This window comes from Colius striatus, chromosome Z (genome assembly GCF_028858725.1).
Source record: "Colius striatus isolate bColStr4 chromosome Z, bColStr4.1.hap1, whole genome shotgun sequence".
In the NCBI taxonomy this organism is placed as follows: domain Eukaryota; kingdom Metazoa; phylum Chordata; class Aves; order Coliiformes; family Coliidae; genus Colius; species Colius striatus.
In genome coordinates, this window is record NC_084790.1 from 35,364,870 (window position 1) to 35,378,223 (window position 13,354).

General features: G+C 43.6%; 1 protein-coding gene across 13 annotated transcripts in view; it reads right to left on the reverse strand.

Annotated features, from left to right (window-relative positions):
- PSD3 (pleckstrin and Sec7 domain containing 3) overlaps positions 1-13,354 on the reverse strand; it is a 120,377-nt gene that overhangs the window by 36,747 nt on the left and 70,276 nt on the right. For 11 of the 13 annotated variants that reach the window (XM_062017356.1, XM_062017355.1, XM_062017353.1 and 8 more), the window contains one exon: positions 7,578-7,621. In XM_062017356.1, the coding sequence (XP_061873340.1) occupies positions 7,578-7,621 (44 nt within the window). Of the gene's footprint in view, positions 1-561; positions 817-7,577; positions 7,622-13,354 lie in introns of those variants that run through there. The other 2 variants (XM_062017358.1, XR_009820803.1) reach the window with 2 other exon arrangements.

The following is a 13,354-nucleotide window of genomic DNA, read 5'->3' on the forward strand; positions in this document are numbered from 1 at the left end:
GCCCTTCGTACTTATGGCTGATCTTGATCCTTTGTTCCCAGATGGGCCTAAACCAGGATGAAGACTCAAAAGCCTCAGGCACTTGAGCACTACAAAATGCATGAGATCAAGATGCATGGGGCAGTCTGTAAGATGCATTGAAGAGAACCAGAGTGTCAATGGGCACTCATTATAGAGGATGAGAAATGGAAGAACAGCTGAGAAAATAGAACTAAAAGGAGCCTCTGTCTCCCTCTGATCTTGAATATGAAACACCAGTGGAAATAAAACCAAAGGATCTGTGACTGAAATCATCAAATACTCCACGCTGCTTCAGTAGTAAAACATAAGAAGTGAGCAGGATCATTAGGAGGAGTTTCAAAGCAGCAAAACAGTTCAGGTATTAGGCTTTGCTTACATACTATCCAAAGCTGGCTGAACAGATAGGTCCTTGACAAGTTTTATCAAGGATGTAATAATTTGAGCTTACTCCTTACCAGCCTTTCAGGTACAGTTGCAAGAAGGAAGAGCTGCAGAAAATTCAGCTGGCCTCTAGATCCGTGCACGTGAAAGCTGATCTTCGTTTGAAAACCTAGTCTGTGGTGGATGCAACTACTTCTTCATCCCCAGATGGCTCTAAGAAATTGAGTCCCACAACACCTCCACCAGCTTGAAGGCCTCCAGTGATAAAAAGGTATGAATCAGTAGGTTGGGTCTCTGTGCAGGTATATTTAGAGTCATCAATCTAGTGTCACACAGCAGAGCTCAGGTCTTTGTCAGGGGCAGGTCAGTGCCTCACCTTTCCATTTGGTATAGGAAATAGCACAGTCCTTGTGCCTGTGGGGAAAAACACCCCGTTGATTCCAATACACCTTTCAGTAGCAAAACATCATCACAAGGGTCCACTTAGAAGTCTTGAAAGATTTTAAAGCCTTTGATCATTCCTGGCTTCAAGTCTGAAAGCAATTCTTCTGGTGACCTCTCTCTAATGACTGGAAGGGGCTGATGGCTGTAAACCCTCTTGTCTCCACTCTGCAGAGTACTGGTGTCAGGAAAAGGCTACTACCTGTACAGCTTCTCCAACACTCTGCTTATGGTCTGTGGTATCTGCAAAGTTTCCCAAAACAAGGAGCCTCAGTTTCACTTCCCTTAGCTTGTGTCTTTGGATAAGGACCTGCAGACAAGAGTATCAACCAAAGCGCTGGCTGCCCATGAGAACCAGCACACCAAAGCCCAGAACTCCTTACTCTATCACTTGAAGACATAGCACTGAAACAGTAATGTTTTCCTTCACAAATCCATTATCACTGACAACCAGAAAGAGTTTGCCTCTTAAACACACATACTTCAAACACATGCAAAAAATGAAGCTGTTCCTGTTTTGGTGAATAAATATATTTTTATCTCTCCCCAAAAAGATCCTATACAAGAAAGCCTCATTTTTGTCTTTCAGGAAAAAAGTACCATTTGGTTCTCAGTAACAAAATCATCTGTGTACACTCCATGGTTTAATCTGAGGCTCTGCCTTGGAAAAGTCTGAAGTCACTAAGCCGGAAAGACAGGCTTAAGCCCTTCATTTTTAAAAATCTGTTTTTTCTCTGCATTTATTCACTTAGAAAAAACCTATATGATATGCCAAAAGACTAGCTTTATCCATTTAAAAAAAATATTCAGATTTGTAACATATAATCACATGAATCTTTGGAACCTACTTGAAAGGAAGCTGTAGCGAAGCAGGGGCTGCTCTGTTCCCCCTAGTAACAAGCAACAGAACAAGAGGAAACAGCCTCAAGTTGTGCTAGGGGAGGTTCAGGCTGGATATGAGGAGGAATTTCTTTACTGAAAGGGTTGTCAGGCATTGGAACAGACTGCCCAGGGAGGTGGTGGAGTAACTATCCCTGGAGGTGTCTAAGAGACAGTTGGATGTTGCACTTAGGGAAATGGTCTAGTGGTTGATAGGGCTGGGACAAAGGCTGGGCTTGATGATCTTAAAGGTCTCTTCCAGCTGAAACAATTCTATGATTCTATAACTGGTAGCATTTATATTAGGAAATTAACTTGAGAAACCAATGGAGAGAAGTTTTAGCAGCTTTCCCAAAGAGAAGAAAGGAATGACAAGCTGATTTCCACCTGACTTCTTTACAAACTCAATCACAAAGTTGCAAACACGAAACATCCTACAATTTGGGAGACAAAGAGTTAGTTATAACGCAGAGAGACTTCTCAGTTTGACCTAGAAAAAGGTGAGCTTCAGCACAGACATCTTTATAACCATCCCAGTCTCAGCATCACAGTTTGCCACAGGAAACACAGAAAGCATTTCCCATCATCATTGTCTCAAAGACCTATTTTTGTTTGGCTGGGAGGAGAGGACTTTTCAGTCAATCCAGAAAAACAAATAAGAATATATCACGGTCCATGTCTAAAATTCTCTTGAAAGAAAACTGTCTCATCAACTAGTCAAAAATTGAATGATTCTCCTGAAAACTACACTTTCCTGTTGATAGAACGTTTTCAGGATATAAATGGCCCAAATGCAGCCATGTGTTTCTTGCAGTAAGGCACCATTCAGCCTATTTCAAGATGATAGTTCTATTATTCCTATCATCTTCAACAGGAGGTAGACATAATATTAGAACCAATGGGGAACAATGATGTTCACCCCCACAATTATGTGTAGACATCATGCAAACAAGCATATTTAACTCTGCTGCCTTTGAAATCAAATTCTTTTTTTTCTTTGACTTCAAGCTGACAATGATATGTGCAAAAGTCAAAGAATGAGAAACATCTACAAAACCTGGGCCATAATATTATAGATAATGAGGGTGAAGGGACAAGAGGCCAGCTAATCCACCTCTTTACATCTAAGGCTGGACCTACTCTTCCTAACCCACTCTGGACAGAATACCCAGTTCACAGAAACCTTCAGCAAAGGCATTTCAACAACTTTTCCAGGCAAACCTACGCCCTGGTTTAAAAGGCTAACTGAACCCAAACTTCCTTTGTGTCAAATCTCAGTCCATCTACAATGAGTGTAAAAAACAACTCACAACTTCACCTCTGTGACAGTCTTTACATGCTGAAAATAATACGTTATGGTCCCTCTCCTCAGTGCTTCCTTTTCTAACTAAGAAACCTTTACTCTTTTAATTGCACCACTCACGTTCACAGGATCTTAAATTCATTTCATCTTACAGGTGAAGTCAGGGTTGAAGAACAAGAGTTCACCATTTAAGCATGAAAAAAGATCTCATGGGAATATCAAGTCCATCAGGAAAACTGAGGCAGCACGAGAAATCACAACATAACTACTGGGGCTACATGGACTCCTGAGGTAGTTCGAATAACCTCAGCACAAGGGAAACAGGATGTGTTGGACTAACTCAATGAAACAGTACATGACTTCACTAAAGTCAGTAGGAACTTTGCTCCAATACCTTCAGTGAGGTCTGATCACTACTTAGTGCTTCCCTTGCAGTTCAAAGAAATGAACTGCAACTCAACAGACAGGAGACATCTAGCGAGGAAATATGGAATGGGATAAAAGACAGAATAACCATATTTCTGACTGTTACCTTTCCCGTTGTTGTGGTTTGGCCCAGCTAGCACAGAAGCACGACAACAGTCTCTTGCTCCGTGCCCCCATTCACCCCCACCCTCATTAGGATGGCAGAGGCCCCATTGAAATGGGAGTAAAAAGATAAGCAAGGTTGTTGTGGATTGAGACAAGGGCAGGGAGGGCTCGCTGCCAATTACGGTTCAAGGCAAAACAGACTCCAGTACTCGACTTAGAGAGGAAAGTAGGAAAATTTATTCTACAAGAAACAGAACGGAATAAAAGCAAAAAGGGAGTAGGATGATGAGAAAATTACAACCAGCACTTTAAGATCTCCCTCCCCCATCCCTCCTTTCTTCCCGAGCCCAGCTCACTGCTCCCAATATCTCTACCTCCTTCCCCCCCAACGGCTCAGGGGGGCAGGGAATGGGGGATGTGGTCAGTCTCTCACAGATGGGCTCTGCCGCTTCTGTCTTCTCAGATGAGGATGACTCCTGGCATTCTTCCCCTGCTACAACACGGGGTTCCTCCCCCAGGACACAGTCCTTAAACTTCTCTGGTGTGGGTTGTTCCCAAGAGCTGCGGCTTCTGCCGATACAGGTTCCTTCACACGGGACACAGTCCTTGGTGAATAACTCTGGCGTGGATTCTTTGCCACAGTTGCAGTTTCTGCAGATACAGGGTCCCTCTCTCAGGACAAGGCCTCTTCTGGGCATAAGTTTAATGAGCTGCTTTGTTGTGGATTCCTTCCCACAGTTACAGCTGTGGATATTGGGTCCATTCCCTGGGACACGGCCTGCTCCGGCCATAGTTTTAAAGAAGAAAATCACTGCCCCTAGCTCAGGGTCTGTAGTGAAGTGGTTGGGTCCCTCCCATGGAACACAGCCTCCTCCAGCCATAGTCACTGTCCCTGGCTTGGGACCTTCAATGAAGTGAATCACTGCCCTCAGTCCGGGGCCAGCTTTAGCAAAATGAGTCTCTGCCCCTGATACGGGCTCATTATCAAAATGAGTCTCTACCGCTGATGTGGGGTCTTTAAAGAAATGAAAATATATCTCAGCTTCACCAGTTCTCTCCACAGAATGCAGGGGAGTCTCTGCTACAGCACACCTCCTCCTCTCTTTCATCACTGACCTTGGAGTCTGCATGGTTGTTTCTCTCACTGTTCCTACTCCTTGCACCACCAACAGCCAGAAGAAGAAGGCACAAAAGAAGGAAGAAACAGGAAGAAGAAGGAGAAAGAAGCCTCCTCTTCCAGCTGCTTCTTAAAAAGAGATCATGTAGGTGTCTAATTGGCTCAACCCCAGAAGTGGGTGTGGCTCAGAGCTCGGGAGAGTTTCGAGCAACTGCTAACAGGAGTCATCTTTACAGCCCCTTCCCCATTACCAGAAAAGGCTGCCATGACAAACTATGACACCCATACTGCTTTTCTCTCTTCTCCGAGGACCCTCTGAACAAGAAGGTAGGCAAAGGGAAATGGCAAACTAAGTAAATGGTAGAATGTTTTATAGCAGTTCTACTGGGAAAAATACCAAAATGGAGGATGCAGTGCAGAGTAGGAGAGTGCATTCAAGATCCCACATTCACCAGTTCAGGATAAATTCCAGGTCAAACCAGTCTATTTTACAGATCATGGTATGTGATTAGCTTTTAACCTTTCAGAGAACTTGAACCTGAAACTATTGCAGAAAGAGAGCTGTAATTCAATTCTCTCTTCCAGAGCTGTACTCACGCTTCCCTCTTTATAAAGGATAAATGAATACTCCTACTGAAAGCCTCTGGGGCACATCTGCTGAACAAGGTGCCACTTCTCTTGACTACAAAATTACAGTCAATGGTAGTCTTTTCTTTCTGTGGGCTTTGGATTGGACTGTAATTCTACTGGAAATGCTCAGCAAACCATTTAGGACGATGATACACCTAGTTCACAAGCAGCAAGACAAAGATCATGTACCAGTCTTCCCTCATCTTACGCATCCCTGTTACTCTCTCCTGATGATGGACTCATTGCCAGTAATTATTCCAGCAAATAATGTATTGCCAGAGCAGCCCTTAAAGCATTGCTTAGCTCCTAAGAGAGTGTCTTAGATCTTCAGAGGGATTCTGGCTGGAGGAAAGACATTCATTCAACATGCCAGCATCAAAAGGGACCTTACATTGAGTTTTGCAGTCCAATTTCTTTCTTTGCCTTACCTCCCACTTCTTCCTTTGCCAACTGCATCAGGGAAGAAAAGGGATATTCTTTGGAGAAGAAAAAGCATCTTCCTCAGCCCCATCACAGCAAAATCATGCCCCTTTCCTATCTACCTTTCTCTGTAGATCACGACAGCAGAGCAAGACAATGACTTGCGTCCTCCCTCTAGCTCGGGCTGTCACAGGGCTCCTTAGGATTATTGTTTTAACCAGCCACACCTCTGTAAAAGTAAGGAGTGACATCTTCATACTCCCTCATCCAGCCAGGACTCTCAGCCCTAAAGACAACCACTTTGAATATGTCCAGAATGTTTCTCAGAATGTAAAGTAATTGTCTCAGCAACCTGAGTTTCAGATTGGAATGGACAATTGGCCCCTTTGAGCATTCTGCTGGGAGAAGCTGACTCTACATCCACATCCCAAAACCTTATTTAAGGAAGGTTCTGGTTCCTCCCTTGCCCAGCTTGCTTGCAATTTTTGCCCAAACAATTCATTAGCAAGGGACATGGACTGGACTACATAAATGCTAGCTATCTTATAAATCACCTTGACTGAAGCTCATGGGAGCAGAGCCAGGCATGAGTCAGTCTGTGCCTGGAGGCTGCCTAAGTGTATTAGATACAGCATGGTCTCTTGGCAAGAGCTGGAAGAAAATTCTGGTATCAAGAAAGTCATATAGTAGATGCCAGTGAGCTTAAAGTACCTGTGGGAGAGTGTCCTGTGTGTGTATAGCTCTGCTGCTGTGTGACATGTGAGAGTCACACTGTTTCAGGTGCAAGACACAGTCTGGGAAAATGTCTCCCACCATGTCTTACAAGGCTCAACAGAGATGGTACTTCTTGGTGACTCCCCTTAGCAGTACACCTTTCACACTACTCTGACATTATCTAACACATTTCTGAACTGGAATTGCAATCCCAGTTGGGACCAGCAGCCCTGTGAGTGAGGTTGCACACCCTGACAAATTTATTTGCAGACAAACTTACAACAGGGAAGACTGGAAGCCAATGGACCTGCAATGTCGGGACTTCTTTCACAAAAGGTGAAGAAGCATCTTAGATACACATTGTTCTCAAGAAGGCAAGGTTCAACACATGTAAATTCACACAGGTAAACATCTTGTACAGAACAAACTATATAAAAGACAACTCTTTTACACCAAAATCTACTGATCTTTCAGTGGCAAAATCTAAAGCAGACCTTTTTACACTCTGATGGCATACCTAGACCACATGAAACCTAAGCACAGAGAAATGTCAATTTAACATGATCAGAAATCTAAGCTCGTTCTTGCCTGCAGTATTTCTGTAGTTAACAAGTGTTAGCCTGTCAAAAGCAGCTAAGGATAGGCGGCATTATCAGACCTTTGTCCAGTTTATCATCTTTCATATTAGGCTGTTGTCAAGTTATCCATAGTTAATCAGGAGACAAGCCAAGACAATAAACCAACAGCAGGAAACTCAATCCAAGATGTGTGCTTCTATTCAGTGGTTCTGACACAATGTACCAAATGATAAAGGGAAAGGTCAACTTGTGTTTTATTTATGTGGTCATGAAACACAAGAGGATTTAATTTCTCCCTTTACAGGCTGAAGTTTCCTCCTAAATGAAATGTCCTCTTTCCTTACAAATGCAGTTGGCTCCTATCATTAGCAACTCCACTCTCTGGACAAATAGATGAAGCAGTATTGCCAGGTCATTCATTAACAATAAAGCAAACTCATTATGTACAACTGGCTATCTTCTACAGGCTTTGGAGTCCACTCAGACAGTGACATCGGATGTATAAACAGATCACTACATGGGTACTATTTTTAAACCCCCAATTTCCACACAGTATACTTACACTGCCCACTCCAGCTTCTCATTCTTGATTGAATTGTAGAGGGCCTGCAAAGGGAGAGAAATGAGATGGGATTACTGTTTGACCCCTACCACATATACATTAATATGTGAAGGAAAATTACCTAATACCAGCAAGAGATCAGGGAAGTACCACATCTGCTCACAGTAACGCAAAAGCCTTGAGCAGAAATCTCATCTAACGGAAAAAATACCGTAATGGAAGGTTTGAGATTAAGGTAATTTTCTCAAGTAGGTTTTGGGGTTTTGTGGTTTGGGTTAGTTTTGGGGCTTTTATTAATCCTGTTAAGTTTGAAAAAGCCACAGCACTACAGCCCTGAAATTCAAGGTCCAATTGAATTTCTGATAATCAACAAGATGTTGCCACTGACTTTAATGGGGCCAAGATTTTACCATATGGGCTTACCTTTAAAACTATGCCAGAATAGCTGTCCAAAGCCCCTGAACCTCACAGACACCCTAAATGCTTTCCCAGTCAAACACACAAACACATTCAGTTTCTAAGTGCAAAACATAAAGTGAATGATAAGCAGCCTCCGTGCTTGAAGATCCATGTGTTGCACTGCTGCCTGCTACCTTCATTAGTCCTTCAGCTCACAGGAAAGATGCCAACAGGTTCAAGACCTAAAGTCACAATTCTGTTGTTGATACCAGGCTGCAGAGAAGAAGGGTCTGGAGGCTGACTTCAGCCTGGGTAGGCATCAGGAAGCTGGGATGGACTTGTTTAGAGAGGGAGTGGGTACATCACTTTGATAAGCATTCCTGACTCCATCCCTCCGGCAGCTGATGCATACAATGGATAGATGCTTGCTATTACTAAAAGCTAATGGCATCCTTCAAATAGGCCACTTGATTCAAGTAAGTATTTTGGTATGGAATGTCCCTGATTCTCACACTTTTAATCTACATTTGTAATTTACCTTATATACATGGATAGATTTACAGTCTCTGGCACATAACTCCTACACAGCCTCAAAATATGTTAATGTATAGAAGAACTGTTGATGCACATGATTATCAAAAAGTAGCACATCAAGTATGAACAAGCCTGAGAATCACATACTATAATAGCTATGACACATTCAACAGAAACATTAACATTTAAATCGCCTTAACTGTGACTTAAAATAAAAATAGTTTGGAAGACTAAAGAGCTGAAACTAGTCTTGTGCATATGCCACAGCTGAACTTGCAATGAGAATCCCATCAGCGTATCCCACTGCTCATCCTGTGATCCACTGGCTCCTTTCCAAATCTTGCACAGTCTATTTGAAGAACCTTAATATTCAGCTCTGTGAAAATCTAGCTCAATTGAACGACACACAAGGAGGTCAAACACACCGGTACAACTCTCCTCATTCTGATGCTACACATGCTGCAACTTTTAGCCACAGTGTACCACAAAAATATGTATCTCAGAGAAACAGAAGAGATCAGGAGGAATCATTCCACATCCTACTTAGAGTTGGCAGGGAGAGCAACAGCAATATGGTAAAATATTTCCTAGTCTGGAAGTTTTCACTGTGTATTTCTACATATGATATCTTCTCCAAACTTGTATACCAAGCTCTGATCCAATGGCAAACAGCCAAAGGTTACAGAAAGGGCATTGCTGTCAGCCTGTAGACACTTTTCATAACTTTGAGGTGAGAATTATCAAGAGATTTTTAAGACCACTCTGCAGGAAGAAAGCAAATGAAAGGCCTAACATGTCTCCTATCATGCAGTCAGCAGTTCAGCAGAACTAGATGAGTCTCTATTTTTCTGCACAAACTGATGCTCGATACTGACTTCCTAGGATCACCCTGTATTTTTTCAGAAGCCGCTATGTTTCTAATGGTTTGGCCAAAGTCCCCCTCTTATTCTTTGACTTGTCCTTTTCCTCCTACTATGATTAAAACACTCCCTTACATTTCGTACCAGAAAACTGCTTCCAAATATAAGGCAAATTATTTCTGTATTATTTCCTAGAGTTGTCTCCTCATTTTTTAAGGAGCACTTTTTTTCCTAGCTGGTTGGATGAGCTTTTCAAAATGTAGCAAAAACCTGGCCTGGGGTATCAGAAATGTGTTTTGCTGCTCTCTGGCCCAACAAGCTCGTGTCACGATCTCTAAAAATGAACACCTGCCCTGTGCAGTACTGCTTTTTGTGACATTTTACTGCTAAGGAAGTCTCTAGGGACCACTACAGCCAAAGAGCAGGACACAGAAAAGCAGCACTCCAGATTGGTGTGGGAACAACAAATGCCCCAGGCTTTTGCCTTGTGGAAAGTGACATGTGTTTGTCCTGATCTTTACTAATGAAACAGACTCCATCCTCTCTCTTTGGGGAGTAACAGACACTGATCCAGTCATATGGCATACATCTGATGAAGGACACAGTGTCCTCCATAAAGCGTCAAATACAGCCTCTCAGAAAGTCTCTGCTATTTGCAGAAATGTAAGAGACTTCTCTAAGAACATCTACAGCCCAGTCAGCTTCAGCAAGTCTGACAAGCTTTTTCAGTGAGCAGACCTCTTAAGGGATGGAGGTACACAAGTTCCCACGCCTGCCCTCTGACCCACCTCTTTGGCAGAGAGTGCTGCCAGGCTGCACACTCACCAGTGGACTCACCACCCTCTACCTGCTGTTTTACTTCCCTTCTCCCATGCATTTTTCACTTTAATATTTTTTCTTCTGTCTACTTGGCTCACACATTATCTGGAGACAAAAAATTTCCTCTTCCCATATTTTGCAACCAGTAGCGGACAGGTACATCCCAGCACCTGCTCTATCATTTATTTTGTGGCTGTTTCCCAAGGCCCTGATTTAGGCAGCAGCTCCAGAGTATGACTAAATCAAACAAACTTGGAGACAGGCACTTAAATGCTCCACTGTATTGCAACAAAGCTGATCAGAGATTATGGTGCAGACATGACTTTCACTGTACTGAACTAGCTGTAAGGACAGTTTCTATTAACTCATGTTTTCTCTCCAGGAACTCGGGGGGGGGGCAGGGGCGGGGAGGGAAGCAAACTCTAGTTTCAAGCACTCACAGTTTGACAACAATCACAGCTTCTTACCTGGTTAGCCTGGGAAGTGTTTGGCAAATCTGAGCCAGAAAACTGGAGGCTGGACCAGAGTAGGGTATGCCTGAATGAATACTACATGGATCTCATCTTCCAAGCTGGACTGAGACCACTTGGAAAGGGCAGAGGTTTTCTCTCTCTTTTGTCATCCAAGGTCACTGTCAGCAGGATTCAAACCCCCAGCTACCAACTACTGAGTAGTGTCTGACTTCACTGCTTCAACTTTTAAGCTCTATTGCCCAGACTGCAAAAACCTGCTCCTTACAGCTTTCCCCTTCCTGAGAATTGCTGATCCCTGAGTCCATTATTGCTCTAAGCTCCCTGGAGGAACAAATGCAGTTTTGAAGTGAAAACAAAAAAAAATATCAGCTACTGCATAAAAGAGAATAGCAGGCAAGATGCTATACACCTTCCTTATTTCAACTCCAATGCTGTTTCCCATGGGTATATTTCAATCTCTAGTAGACTGCAGTGTAAAAAAACCCAAACCAATGGGATCTGTTATGTGTTTCTGGGATTTGGTTGTATTTGTTCATAAAATAAGAAAGAAGGTTCCTTGCCTAAACAGAAGCCTGTAGCTCTGTAAGAAGTTGATGAACTCCACCCCCATTCTCCCTGTGGTAAGCAGGTAGATCAACTAAAAGTCCAGATTTTCACAGCTTCTCACCAGCTGGTACTTTCATACCAACTGGAAAGAGAAGCAAAACTATGCAGGGAGTGCTTCTGAAAACTTCAGTTTATTTTACAAGGCTTACAAGAAAAAAGGTAACTCTCCATCCTCACCTCCTTCAAAATATCATCACACACAGGAACCGTTGGACCCTTTTAAACAAGTGACTCTCGGCACCTGCCAACTGCTGGCTGTGCTGTGCTGCATGCAGCAGCAGCCAGCAAAAGAAAGGCACAACCAGGTATGCACACAGGGACAAAGAAATTATTTACCCAGAGACCTAGGTGATGTACTGAGAGGAGTAACAAGTAGGTGGAAGGTCTCCAAAGCCTGGCCAGCAGGGCACAAGGTGTTGAAGAAGTCCTGGGGGACTGGGAGAGCCCTGCTCTCAAAAGGCAACATAAGGCTGGCTCTTCAAGCAGACTACTGACTTTCTGTACACAATACCCCCTGCAGAAAAGCCTAACAAGAGGGAAAGGAACACACTGCAGGTATTTCTTAGACCTGTTTCATGCACAAAAGAGGAGAAGGAGCCTGCTGTCAGCAGATGAACAGGCAAAATCAAAACTGAATTCAGAGAGCCAGGAAGGACAACTCAGATTGTCTTCTCCAGTTTTTGCTTCCAAGGTTCTCTGCTTATCACCACGTCCACCTCAATTTCTGCAGTAGCTGTGGAGGAACAACCTTCTGACCATTACAGGAGATAGCCCAGATGGCTTTTGCAGCCTCCAGGACAGGGATGCACATGAGCTCTCTGACTCAGGTCCCCGCCACCTTCCTTTACAGCCACTGACAAAAGAAGCCCTGCCTAGAGACATTTCTTCACCTGAACTGGCAGCAGTATGGTTGATCTCAGGTAGCCAAGAAAACTCCAGTCACACTTCTGAGTAAAGGTGTGCTTAGCCTTTGCAGTCAGGAGTGCTCAGTCAACAGTCCAGCATCTCACACAGCCATTCAGTGCCAGTCCATTGGCTCTGCCTCTAGAACCGCAACAGTCAGCCTGGCACCAGCCTTGGCTCCCACCATATGTGGTTTACTGGGGGAAGGAGACACAATAAAAACAGCAGAACCTTACAAAAATAAAATGGGCTACAGAGGCAACAGATGCCAGACATCGCAGGTGTCTGCATGCAGTTCTGACAGGCATTAACATGACCATCCTTTGGACTAGAGTGTGTGATTGCCTTCTGCCAGGTCTGGATGGGGTGCAACTCATTGTTATTTACCACTCCTGGTTTGCTGTTCAGGCAACAAAGGCTGACCCTTCCCCAGAACTGTTGCTTGCATACAGATTCACACTACTTCACCACCTCCTATGTGCCACTCTCCCCTAAAATCCAGATCTCGAAGTTTCCTACTGTCCTCATGCACAGATCTGTAACACCTGGCAAGGCAAGGGTAAGTGCTCTGGTCACTGAGTCCCTTTAGCTCCTTATCAGGATCAAAGGACATATGCCCCTGATGTCCCCTTTCTCACAAGGGAGCAGCACAAATGCCAGAGTAGTACCCCAAGAAGCCCGTGAGGTTAGTGCACAGCATGGTATGTCTGCTGGTATCACTCTCAATTTTAAATTCCACTGGTTTGTACAACAAACGTTCTTCTAACAAGTCAGCATACATTATTCATAAAACAGCACAGAGCTGTTCAGCAGCATATGGAACTGATGAATGTTGTTTTGGTGTGGGTGGAGATAGGGTTGATAGGAATGTTTTAGGGGGAAGGAAAGGAGATTGTTTCACCCAGGGAATTTCAAGTGCGTCACCAACTGGAGAACGTTTCTGAGAGAAACTCCTCTGTTAAAAATCTGGTTTGTATGAAGACAGCAGAGGGGGAGGGAGAGAAAGAAAGAAAAAGGGAAGGGAAGATTGTGCCAGATATACCACTACCAAACAGAAAATGACAGTGAGCTGGGGCTCTTGAGAGCCAAGAAATCTATGGCTCAAAAGAAATACATCCTCTGTATAATTGATACATGGGGGTCGCTAGAAAATCTTTGTTCTCTACTTGCTGGAGAGTTTCAT